Source organism: Rhincodon typus, chromosome 1 (genome assembly GCF_021869965.1).
Source record: "Rhincodon typus isolate 14 chromosome 1, sRhiTyp1.1, whole genome shotgun sequence".
Taxonomy (NCBI): Eukaryota; Metazoa; Chordata; class Chondrichthyes; order Orectolobiformes; family Rhincodontidae; genus Rhincodon; species Rhincodon typus.
Window position 1 is genome coordinate 79217214 of NC_063332.1, and position 14021 is coordinate 79231234.

Here is a 14021-nt window from a genome sequence, read left to right on the forward strand (position 1 = left end):
CATCATTTAATATGATCATAATTGATCTCAAATTGGCCTCAAATCCTCTTTCTTTCCCAGTCCCCATAAACTTTTAACCCATTGCTAATTAAAAATCTACCTATCTCCTCCTTAAATTTATTCATTGTCCTGGTATCCACAACTCTCTGGGATTGTGAATACCACAGACTCACAACACTTTGAAAGAAGTAATTCTTCCTCATCTCTGTTTTAAATCTGCTACCCCTTAGCCTAAAACTATGGCCTCTGTTCTAGATTGCCCCATAGGGGGAAACATCATCTGTACATCTACTTTATCAACCCCCTTTAGCATCTTATTCACCTGAATTAGATCTCCTGTCATTCTTCTAAACTCTAGGGGATTGCAGGAGCATAACCCACCACACCCCCACCCTCCACCCCGACCGGGGACAAAGATTCAGGAGGCAGGCAGGATTCAGGCAAGTGGCAGAATTTTATTCAAGCAACAACCGGTTAATGCAGGGAGATGGCCAAAGACCTTCCCCGATTCTGGCCTCGATGTCCTGGTTGTACTCTTAATCTATGGCTCACATCAAAAGAGTGATCAATGATGCACTCTGATTTTTACAGTGAAATACAGCATTTTTATGCATTTTGTTACAATAATCCCATATAGCATAGTCACTGTGTCCTTCCCTTTTTATTCCAAACACTCAATCCTGTGAAACACCTAATCAATGATGGGCATTCCTATGGACAGCCCCAGGTTACTATGATCTCATGGTGTTTAACACACATTGTAATCTCCAGGCCTTGGGATCTTTCTATGCATCCTATTTAGAAGCATTCCAAAGTTACTAGTAATACTCTTTCTGGTCTGTTCCAGACTTGCTTATCTCTAAGGGCTGATTGAATTCTGTTATTCATTATATTCCATGTGCTATCTCTATCAAATTCAGTTATTCCTCTTAAATTTTCATTTCCCAATTATATAGATAAAAAGTACAAAAGACAGTTGGTTTTAACCAACTACTATAAGATTCATAGTATTAATTTCTGTTATAAAGTTAGTTATAAAATGTAAAGTTATACAGCTACTTCTACTGTTAGCACTTTGTAACTAATAAGTTGAGAGCAATCTATTTTGTTCAGGGCATACCAGGCATCTTTTTAGAAATAAGGGAAAGTGTTTCCTGGGATTAATTAACTTTTACATCCATGTATAAATGTTTTTCCCCTGATACTTACATTATACTTTGATTATATGTGCATCTATAATTATATTGAAATCTATCTCTATGATTATCTATGACAAAGTTAGTTATAAAATGTAAAGTTGTACAGCTACTTCTACTGTTAGCGCTTTACAATTAATGGGTTGTGAACAGTCTATCTTGCTCAAAGTGTAAGATAAGGCATTTCCTAAGGCTAATTAACATTCACATCTAGGTTTAAATGATTGTTTTCTAATGTGTGTTTGGTTATATGTGTATCTACCCTTTGTGTTGAAAACTACTTCTATGATTATCTGAAGAATCTTTAACTAGGACCTATTTCTTAATATTGTGAATAACTTCAAAGAAACAACTAATTACTACAAAATAACTTTAGCTGTTGTCTTTACAGCTGCTTAATGAGTTAGGCTGGCTGGTTCATGGCTGTGATTTATACCCCTTGTTCTAACTGATGCTGTTCACCTAATGGGACAACATCCTTTCATTAATGAGGCTGGAATCAATCACTTGTCTAATCCTAGGCATCCTCTTATCAAACTGTCTCGGATGGTTGCTTGTATGGCCCGTCATTCACCTTGGAGTAGCTCTGTTCAAAGGTACCATTACGTTTCACTTAAATGATCTCTTATCAGCCATTTTGTGTCCAATTGCTGGAGCAGGTTGTTTCATTGTACTTATCTCTTGTCAGCCATTTTTTGTCTTTCCAACATGAGCCACCCTTACAGGGGTTTAGGCCTAGTCCTCTCAATTGCTCCTCATAAGACAAGCCTTTTATTTCTGGAATTAATCTTCTCCGAATTGCCTCCAGTGCAATTACACCCTTCCTCAAGTGAGGGAACCAAAACTGTACACAGTAATTTAGATGAGGTCTCACCAATGGCTTGTATGGTTGCAGCAAGACTTTCCTACTTTTATACTGCAATCCTTTAGAAATAAATGCCAAAATTCCAATTGCCTTCCTTATTACCTACTGTACCTGCATACTCGCTTTCTGTGACTTGTTTACAAGGACACCCAGATCCATCTGCACTGAAGCATTTTGAAGTTTCTCTCCATTTTAGATAATGAGTTGCCTTTGTAGTCTTCTGACCAAAATGGATAACCACACACTTATCCATGTTAAACCTCATTAAATTTTGGTCCATTTATCTAACCTTTTTGGAATCCAGAACCAGGAGCCATTGTTTAAGGATAAGGGATAAATTTTTGGGCCTAAGATGAGGAGAAATTTCTTCACCCAATGAGAGGTAAGCCTGTGGAATTCACTACCACAGAAAATGGGTGAGGCAAAACATTATGTGTTTCCAAGAAGGAAATGATGGAGCTATTGTAAAACAAAGAACTTTGATTCTGGAAATCTGAAACAAAAGCAGAAATTGCTGGAGAAACCCAGAACATCTGGCAGCATTTGTGGATAGTAAGCAGAGTTAATGTTTCGAGTCCAGTGACCCTTCTTCAGAACTTGGGGTAGATCCAGCTTTTGTGGCTAAAACGACCAAGGGCTATGGGGGAGGGTGTTGAGCTGTATGATTAGCCTTGATCATATTGAAATGGTGGAGGAGGCTTGAGTGATAATAGTAAGAGATAACCTTAGGTCTAAATATCATAATGTGGAATCAGGTTGGACAGAGATTAAAAAATAGCAAAGATAAGAAGTCAGTAGTTCTCAGGTCTCCTAACAACAATCACACTGTAGGACAGGAAATACAATAAGAAATAATTGGATCTTGCATGGAAGATATGGCAATATTTATGGGTGATTTGAATATACATTTAGATTGAACAAGTAAGATTGGTATATTGGAAGATAAGTTCATGGAGTTTTTGGGATAATTTCTTCATGCATGTGCTTCAGAGCCAGCTAGAGATCAGGTTATTCTAGACCCTGTAATGTGCAATGAGAGAGGATGAATTAATGACCTCATAGTAAAGGAGTCTGTAGATCGCAGCATGTATAACAGGTTTGAATTTGCATTCAGTTTAAGAGAGAGAAGCATGGGTCTAAGACTAGCATTTTAAAATTAAATACAGGCCATTGGAAGAATATGAAGACTGAGTTGGCTAAATGGAATGGACAAAGGGGTAGGTCCATAAAGATGCAGAGACAGATAGTACATAGCACTCAACAAAGATACATTTCAGCAAAAAAAAACTCAAGAAATAAAATGCCACATTGGTGGCTAACTGAGAAAGTTACAGACAATATTAAACTGAAAGAAAAAATGTAGGATTCTGTGGGGATTACTGGTAAAGTCAGAATAACCGACAGGATTGAAAATCCTGCAAAGTATGACTAAAAGAAGGGAGAAATTAGAGTATAACAGAAAACTAGCTAGAAATATAAAAACAGATTGAACAAAGGTTGTGTCTTTTTATTTTTCTGTTCTATAAATTGTGGACTAAGATAAAAAAGAACTATTTTAAAATTATTGGGTTTACAAGGTTTGAAAACAAGTAACTTGATATTCATTGCAAACATTGTTTGCACAGCTGTGGTTGTAGAATCATAGAATCCCTACAGTGTGGAAACAGGCCCTTCAGCCCAACAAGTCCACACTGACTCTCAGAGCATCCCACCCAGACCCATCCCCGTATAACCTATCTAATCTACACATCCCTGAACACTACGGGTAATTTAGCATAGCCAATCCACCCAGCCTGCACATCTTTGGACTGTGGGAGGAAACTGGAGCACCCGGAGGAAACCCACACAGACACAGGGAGAATGTGCAAACTTCACACAGACAGTCACCCGAGGGTGGGATCAAACCTGGGTCCCTGGCGCTGTGAGGCACCAATGTTAGCCACTGAGCCACCGTAGATGGGCTTGAGCCAAAGGGTTGTGTACAAATAAAGCTTTGGTTAGCAACAGGTAGTAGACTGATTTGTGGATTAGAGATCAGTTACCAATGGCAACTTTCTCTTGCCTGCCAACAACAATGATTGGTTCTCAGATAGCGGAACAGTTTGAGGTTGTGATCAAGAGAAGCCTGCGGACTTTCATCAGCTTAGGAGCTCTGTCTTTCTGTTCTCTGCAGTAAAGGTCACTTTAAGGCTGAAATAAATTACTTTTCCTTCAACAATTGCTGGAAGTAGTGACTTTTAACTAATAAACCAGATAACTTTAACAAGTGAACCAGCCACGCTATGCCCCTTGATAAAAATGGAAGCATCCAGAGCAGGACAACCAAGATACAGCACAAAACTCATACGAATCATCTCGGCAACCCGTGTGAACAGGAACGACTGAGCTGCTTTCCCAGTTTTTCCCTCTGTCCAGTTTCCTACTTCACCAGCTGGTTTCAGCATGATTTAACAGTCCCTACTCTGCTTAGAGGGAATGTGAAAATGCAAAAACTAAAACAGAACTTGCTGGAAAAGCTCAACAAGTCTGACAGCATCTGTGACGAGAAATCGGAGTTAACGTTTCAGATCCAGTGACCCTTCCTCGGAACCATTCTGTGAGGAAGGGTCACTATAATTGAAATGTTAACTCTGAGTTCACAGATGCTGCCAAAACCTGCTGAGCTTTTCCAACAACAACTTCCATTTTCATTTCTGATTCACAGCATCCACAGTTCTTTCGGTTTACAAAAATGCAATTTCTGTTCAAGCTTAATAAGAATGCTAAGTCAAATGGAGTGTTGTGTTAATTGCTATTATGTCACTCTGAGATTGAATGAAGATTATAAATAAGTCCTTTTTTAAAAATTCACAGGTTCATGTTGAGTCAAATTGCAATTATTTTCCATACACTTAAGAAAACCTTAATGTGCAAAATCTGGCTTAAAACTTTTGCAGCAGACACGGCATGGTGGCTCAGTGGTTAGCACTGCTGCCTCACAGTACCGGGGACCTGCGTTCGATTCCAGCTTTGGGCGACAGTCTGTGAAAAGTTTGCACATTCTCCTCATGTCTGTGTGTGTTCTTTCTGGGTGCTTTGGTCTCCTCCCACAGCCCAAGACTGGGTTAGGTAGATTGGCTATGTTAAATTGCCCATAATGTCAAGGGTGGGAAATGCAAAGATAGGGTAAGGGGTGGGTCTGGGTGGGATGCTCTTTGGAGGGTCGGTGTGGACTTGGTTGGCTTAATGGCCTGCTTCCATACTGTAGTGATTCAATGATTAATACTAACTGCTGATTCTAATTAAAGCTTTCCATAGCTGCAGCTCTTTATTAAACAATTGTTGCAAATTGAGGTGAAATTCAAGTGAAATTGATCACATCCAATCCATACCCAGAAGGAAATATTATCATGTCAATAACATCGACAAAAGAGTGAGAAAAATATGGCAGCACTGTTGGAGAATATGAGAAGTGGAAATCAAGAGGAAGCAAACAAAAAGCACAAAGAAAAAAGTGCAAAGATAACAATGATGAATAACAGGAGAAAGAATATGAATGGTAACAGTCAAAGAGAGAAATTGAGTAGAAGAGTAAGAAAAACAAAGCAATAATGATCATGTTTAAGAGAAGAGATGGAGCAGAGACAAACTGTTCATTTTATTTGTCTAAGCAACCTGATGCAAGTCAGAGTGTGTTTGACTAATCACAAAATGTCACAAAGAAACCTAAGCTATCTGTTACATCTGACTTGCAGCTTAATTAATTGATTTTGTATTTCCCAGCTCTGATGATATTCATAAGGTCCTGAAATTAACCCATTAATTGTAAACAGCTTAATGCCTCTGCTAATGATTAGAGGAAACAGAAATACCCATTAATACATTTTGGATGGAGAGTTTTATCTTAATAAAACTAAGTGGTTTCCAATTATATCAGACTCATAGAGGTTTGTGACATTGTATAACAGCATTCAACCTGCTGTGAATGTACCAACTGAAAAGAGCTACAGCAAGTGTAATTCAATGTCATGAGGATTTCTACATCCACCATCCTTTCTGGCTGTGAGTTTCAAACTCCCATCACTTACTTGTTGAAACATTTTCTCCTCAGTTTCCCCCTCTGCTGTCGGCTTCAAGTCTATGCCCTTTGGTTATTGGCCCAGGGAAACGCACAGAGTTTAGAAGTTATGAATTTGTTCATAATGATGTATTAATCTTTTCTTTCAATGTTTTTTCAACAGGTGTTATAGGTGATGGTATTTTTGATCAAAGCAGGAATCATGTACTTGCCACCAGTGGGACCGGACAGATATCTGATAATGCTTATACAGGCATCATTGGAAACAGTTCAAGAATGCCAAAACAAATAGATTTGGGGACACCATCTCCTTTTGCAGTAACAAGTGTTTCAACTACTCGTGGCCTGAATGGTGAAGACAAGTTGACTGATTTAACTAAGGAACAGTTGAAAACCACAGTGATGCAGGAGGACAGTTTGCAATCAACACAAAGCATATCCCCCAGTTTGGATCACAGCAGTGCAGGATCGGTCCTGCGTGTGGAAGACACAAGCTCAGTCACTCAGAGGACAGATGGAATATTTCCTTCCAATGAGCCACCTATGAACGTCTCACCATTCAAGACTTCTTTTCCCAGTCTCGGCTCCACTAGTATTGCTACAAATAATGACACAACACATGAAGCCGGACATTTTGACACCAGTTTTGGTAAGAGTTCATTTAGCTTGTAGTCAATTACCTGAATTTAGCAGTCAGTGATCGATGAATAAGGCTAGCCATTCATTATGATTACATCCCCTTACAGAATTCGATGGGATTTTGCACTCTAAGTTGTGATAATTAGAAATCCAAAATTGCATAACCCTCTCTATGGAGCACTATGTGCCAGGGCAAATAGGTCAAGAAGGTGGCAGCGGCACGGTGGCTCAGTGGTTAGCACTGCTGCCTCACAGTACCACAGACCCAGGTTCAATTCCACCCTTGCGTGACTGTCTGTGTGGAGTTTGTGCATTCTTCCTGTGTCTGCGTGGGTTTCCTCTGGGTGCTCCAGTTTCCTCCCACAGTCCAAAGATGTGCAGGCCGGGTGGACTGGCCATGCTAAATTGCCCATAGTGTTCAGGGATGTGTAGCTTAGGTGGGTTATAGGGGGATGGGTCTGGGTGGGATGCTCCAAGAGTTGGTGTAGACTTGTTAGGTCAAAGGGTCTGTTTCCACACTGTAGGGATTCTATGATTCATAGATGCTCATTAGATTGAAGAATCCTCACCAAGACACACAGAGCTACAAGTTAATCCCAGTGACAGTGCAAACCCCCATGCACCCTGTTATACATTATTCCTAATATTCTATTTCATTTCAGTCAATGAAATTAGACAGTAGGTACTGTGTAGAGCGTTTGGCCACTTTAATACCACCAAATATAAAGTCCTAGCCTGTAGAGTCTATACCAGGAAGTGTAGGTCTGAAATTTTAATTCAACATAAAGTTACTTACAAAAATGAATGAAGGAGAGAAAAAGAGATGAGAAGCAAGAGATAAAAGAAAAAACAAAAGAAGTTATATTCACATTTTTAATCTCTCCAGCAAAAATTAAAATCTGAAGAAATGAGATGCGACACTTATAAAGGTTGGTTTTCAATGCACAAGTAGTTGCTTGACATTAATTCGAGCATACGCTATTAAAAGAAGACTTTCATTTAAATGGACGAGCCCTAAGTGCTCCTGGTGGGTCAGTACCTTTATTTCAGTGGTGTACTATTATAGTGGGATTTCTGAAGGAGCCGGACAACTGAGATTGAGTGTTTCTAATTTGCACATTAAATTGTGAACGTTTGCTCCCTGGAAGTTGCTATTATATTTTACTGCTTAATCAAAGACTCCATGGAGACTCCATGCCACTTTCACTGAAAAACTTCGACTGTTAAACTATTAGGATATTTTTAGCATGTTAATATCAGTATTCATAGTACCAGTATGCATAAGAAAAAGATGGCAGAGACCTGAGACCATGAATGTCTGTAACCTGGCAGCTATTGGTAAATATTCATATAATATTAACATTTGGAATTTAAAGTATGGAATGAGAAAGTTCAGAGCTTGGCTTATTATACACCATATGCTGCATCCCAAATTTTACTTCAACCATCCAGATTCCTGAGGAAAGATGTGTGTTTTCTCACAAAAATGGAAATAAAGTGAAACTGGAAAATGTTTCCATTTTGACATCCTACTATAGTCCTGCCAGAGTAATCAGCTATCTATTACATGGTATTCCATCTTACCATGATAATTTTGTCATCATTGAGTTGTATGGAGCTTTTTCATTATTGTACATTTTTGTATTGTTATAACCTTCAACTGTATTCAGAAGCAAATAGTTACACAGCTGTTTTTGAACGATTTCACCTTAGCATTTACTGTTTTTACTGGGAATCATTTTTGCATGCCCACATTTATAAAAAAACATGCTTTCTCATTTTTAGACTCCCTGATATTTTATTAATTCTACTCATCACCTATTCTAGTAATTTGAAGTTAAACAGATCACATCCACAATGCATATCTCAACATTTTAAATGCAGGCATTATATCTACTCATTCTTCTTATCCCCAAGCCAAAGATTACAGTTTCTCATGAAGATTCTTTGAGTGCAGCTAACTTGTAAAAATAATAAAATTGAAATAACTCCATGAAGGCTGGTATCCCATCACCAAGTCATCCTTTATTTACTCATGCACATACATGAATGACACTGACCCAGCTAGCACAGAGCTGGCGCCTATAGTGAACGGAACCCCTGACATACCTGTTTATATCCGTCAGCCAGGATTACCTGATTGGACCAGGTTAACAGCCCCAATCAGTACGCTCATACTCAATGAGGTCTGCCTGGCTGACCTTGTTCCAATCACTACATCCCTCTCCCTCTAAGTCTTGGGATGTAGGCCTGTTCTTTTTTCCTGTAGCTTTTGCTGGGGCATTTTCGCACCAGGTCTGGTTCCTCCTCGTCACAGGCTCATGGCATTCCAAAAGGCAGTCTCATGTGTTGGTACAAATCCTTATTGGTATTAATTGCAGCATACTTCTAGAAATCCTCATCTAACCGCAATTACGGGTACATACGGCTCACGTCCAACTTCATGAAGGACAGCACATCCCCCCATCCCATGCCCATTTTGCATATGAGTCCTTTATATGAGGGATTGCTGCTGTAAGTCCCAAGGTTTTGAAGATCATCTTTTGTGGGAGGAGAAAGTCTTTATGAATTGTTCTGCTCTCCAATTCCATCTTCAGCTGCCCTTACGACTCCACACAGTCTGAAGGATATTTTGTGCATAACATTTTGCTAGATTTCCTTGTAGGGTCTTCACTGAGGCATCAAAAGGTCAGAGATCAGAAATGTAAAACAGGAGGATTTAAAAAAAAAGTCCTTCTATCTCATTCAGGAATGACTGTATCATCTATCACTCTAACAAATTCTGGCACAGTATGGTGGAGGAAGAAAACATAAGTAATATGTTTCCATTCGTTTTTTTGCTACTTTACAATACTTGGGCAATGCTGATAACCTAATGTAATAAAGACAAAATCCGCCCTCATTTAATGCTGAGATAAAAAACAACAATTAAAAAGTTTTAAAGACAAATGGAGTGTCTGAGTAATTGGAGTAGGAGAGAGACTGTTTCAGGCTTTTAGGGATTTGCTAAATGTAGGTTCTATTTTAATCAACACTTTCAGACATGTGACACACTGCCATGGTGGGGGAGTCCAAACTGGATCTTCTTCACAAGAGCCCATTAAATTATTGCTAAAAATGGATAGCTGTAGATATTTTCATGGATGTTATTACCGGTCTCTGGAATAGCTGGGACTTGACCCCAGGCCTTCCAGTCATAGGCACAGACTCTATCATTTCACCACAAGAGTCCAATGGGATAGCTATACATGAAGATGGAAATTAGCTAAATTTGTCTTCATAGTCAAAAAGTCAATGAGGAATGAAACAGGTGAATTGGCTATTCAGTCTAATGTTAATAGAGGGTGGGAAAGGGAGAAGAAAGAGAAAAGTTGGAAGGGATGTTATTTGTATTCCTCTAAAGATTTCAGTGGTGTTATGGATAATCAATGCATGACTGCATTTGGGGAAAAAAAAATGAAATTATGCCTATATAACTCAGGAAGCCCAATTGGAAAGGAACATTCTTTATTGCTGAACATTGAAATAGAGCCACAACTTGTGGTGTTCGTAGGCTAGTTCCAGCCTGGAACAGGTCTGCTCTTTAGTTCTTATACCCAGAAGTGCTATCACTCACAACTGAGCAACTTTTCCCACGACCATGACTTTGTTTTGTTTTTGTAACCTACAAATCATCACCAGTAATCCTCTATGTAAGCAATTAAATGTTTACTTACAAAGCCTCTTGTGGGCAATGCAAGCCATCAAAAGTGCAGGGGAGGTAGAGAGGGAGGGAAGGGATTAAATTAAATTAGAGTTGGAGGGGACAATAAAGCACTGTATCCCTCATGGTGCCAACCCTGGGTTTGCTTTATGAAGGGCTCAGGTGGTGAATTCTAGCTGGGTTGGCCATTGCCTGTTACCAAAAGAATGCATACTCGACGAACTCCGCAGGGACAGTAATTAGTGATTCCCATAGGCCTTGTAGTATCTATGACCCTCCCCCTCCAGGTCTGTTGGTTCCTCCTTGCTCCTGTGATGATGGGGTCTCTTATGTCACATTGTCCATGGCCCCATTCCTGTTATATTCCAGCTCTGGTCTGGCCAGGGGCACATATTAAGTAGGTGAACGTCTCTTCCAGGAAGATTGGCGAAGGGTTACTGCAGGAGGCTCATCCTAGGTGGGCAGTCCATCGAAACAATCACCTCTGTGGAGGGTTCATGCCCGAATTGATTGAGGTGATTTTTTTTGTGCTTTTCCCCAGTTTTGACCATCTACAATACCGTTCCTATTTTCTTGTTAAGGATAACTCCTGGGATCATTGGACAGCCATCACCAAAGTTAGTTAGAGATAGTAGGAACTGCCGATGCTGGAGTCTGAGATAACAAGGTGTGGAGCTGCAGGTTCCTTATGTGGATTGTATCTTCCCCTAGTAATTTTTGAGACCTAGGAAAAATGCTAACTCTATTGTGCGCCTTGGAGTCAGAGCCCTTTTTCTCATGACTTTCTCTTTAACAGGGTATAATCTGTTCTTGCCGAGGTATGTTAGCTCGATTACCCAGAACACACACGTTTCACTCTTTAGCTGGATGCCGGCCTCAGAAAAATGCCTTAACACCTCCTCCAAACTCTGCACACATTCCTTTACAGTAGCTCCTGAGATTAACATCATCCAGACAGACTGCCGCTGTGGGTACCACTTGGAGAGTGTTCTCCTTTATCATTTGAAAGATGGCACAGGCTGAAGATACTCCAAAGGGCAAGTGAGTGCACTCATATAACCTTTGTGAGTATAGATAGTAACATGCTTCTTGGATGACCTCTCAAGCTTCAGTTGGAGCTAGGCATGTCTCATGTAATTTAGAAAATATGTGACCCCCAGCCAGCTTTTCAAATGAGTCTTCTATGTGTGGGTAGTGTATCTGTCTAAGTGGGTAACTTATACTTACCCCAAAGATGGACAGAGTTGTCAGGTTTTGCTACTGATGTGGCCCGTTCAGCAAACTATACTGGGCATATGAAACATCCTCGAGATGTTCCAATTCAGCCTCTATTCTGTCACATACAGCATGGGGACTGGCCATGCCTTGAAATACTTAGGTCGGGCTTTTGGGTCTATATAAATCTTGACCCTGGTGCTTTTTACCTTCTTGATGCCCATTTGGAAAATTTTGGGATACTTCCCAATGACTTCATATAGATCATTAGTACCCATTTTAAAGATCAGTTGCCAATCAGGTGGATTTTCTGTAGCCAGTCCCTTCCCAAAAGTACCACCCACATTCCCCAGAGAATTAGTCTGGGCCTCTGGACTATTAGTCCAGTGACATTACCTCTAGGCCTCCATTCTGTACCCCTGCCCCCCACCCCCCACCATCACCACCATCACCCCCAAGTCTACTTTTTTTCTTATATCCAGAGTGCTGTTGCACACAACTGAACATTCTTTTCCCCATCACCCAATTACCGTGACATCCTGGGTCTGTTTTATATTTTTTATTAACCTGTTCAGAAATGTTACCATACATCTCTGGAGCAGGAGGGAATCCAGGCACCCTAGCTCAGAGGTTGGGACACTACCATTGCATCATAAGAGGCCGGATCTGGGTTTGCTTTATTCTTTTACAATCAACATGTTCAGAAATGTGAATATGCACCTCTAGAGCTAGTTGGACTTAAACCTGGGTATCCTGGCTCAGCAGTAGTGACAGTACCATTGCACAGTAGCAGCCCCGGGTCTTTTTATATCAGAAGTGCTCTTACACCCAGTTGAACTTTAAATCAACTTCTAAATCAAAACAAATTGAATGGCAATCACTAATAAGATCATATTTGGATAACCCTATGAATCTTTGGGGATACTATTTTCAAAATGTGTTTTGAAGCTGTTTTGGAGAAGTTTGCCTGGGATGATTCTGGGACTTTGGCATCAAGTTATAACTGCAGAATCAAAAACAGATTGAGTTGGAATTTGCTGGAAAATAATTACACTTGAATGATGAGTCATTCTCAAATCAGCATTAAGAGGCACTCTTGCAGGTTGGTTTATGTTGCTCCACCATTTGGTTTGCACCATTTGGTCAAGACTGAAACATGACTCACTGAAAATAGAATGTTGGGTCAGAGGGCAATATTTCAAAAACTCTGAATCAGAACCCAACATGTTTAAAGGAGGCAGGATATGGAAGAAGTGACCAAACCATTCATGGGAAGTGGGTTGGTCATTTAAATTTGGTAACGAGATGCCTTCTTTTACCACTGACCCATGATTACAGATTTCCTAGAATGCCTACCTTTGGGTGCACAATAAGCTTTTAAAGTTGGTGTGGGCACAAGTGATACTGATGAATTCCAGGATATCCATTGATTGAGTTTTTCTGGGAATGGCATGTTGTGGGAATTGGGTAAGAGTGATAGGGGTGGCTTAGGTAGTTAATGAAGGAGAAAGCCTACTAGGTCTCACGGTGGCAATCCCTCCAAAAAACTTAACATAGTTCAGACTTAGTCAAAAAAACCCGTAAGACTCAGCTCACTAGTTCAGGAGGTGAACTGACAGTCCCACTGTTCACTGAAATCCTTCACCACACCATTACCAAAATACACTCCCTGCAAGTTTTAGTGGAAAGACTTTCAAGTTGAAATGTGCAAAGTAAGTTTAGCTAATGGTTTGTACTGCATGATGCCCTTTTCCAGCAAGATCTAATCTATTATTTCATAAACTAAAGGTTAAAATATTGAAAGGAATAGAATGCAGTAGCTGATGTGAGTGGAAATGTCAGTTGTGTAAGGGAACTGACCAGGTTTTAAGCTGTATATAGCAGCATTAAACTGAAATATCTATTGGAGTGAGGAAGACTTTGTAGCAGAGCTTTTACTTGCCTTTGGAAATAAAATTGTTTGTAGAATTCCTGACAGGGTGGCCTGAAAAGAACATCCGAAGGAGCTGGTTTGGTTGTTCAATGTCTTTTTCTGGTTTAGCACTTTCTTAGAGACCTTCAAACTTGTACCACCCTCAACAAGTGATGATGAATAAACACAGTGTGGATCTGGAGGAACACAGCAGGCCAGGCAGCATCAGAGGAGCAGGAAAGTTGATGTTTCTGGTCAGGACACTGTGTTATCTCTGACTCCAGCATCAGCAGTTCTTACTATCTTGCATGATGAATAAACTTTGCTTTTTATTCATTTGTGGGATGTTGGCATTATTGGTTAGGCCAGCAGTTATTGTCCATGCCTAATTGCACAGAGGGAATTAAGAGTCAACCACATTGCTGTGATTCTGG

General features: G+C 40.0%; 1 protein-coding gene across 7 annotated transcripts in view; it reads left to right on the plus strand.

Annotated features, from left to right (window-relative positions):
• The window catches only part of corin (corin, serine peptidase), a 331902-nt gene that overhangs the window by 148548 nt on the left and 169333 nt on the right, over positions 1-14021 (plus strand). For all 7 annotated transcript variants that reach the window (XM_048597970.1, XM_048597932.1, XM_048597938.1 and 4 more), the window contains exon 3: positions 6282-6767. In XM_048597970.1, the coding sequence (XP_048453927.1) occupies positions 6282-6767 (486 nt within the window). The remainder of the gene's footprint in view (positions 1-6281; positions 6768-14021) is intronic.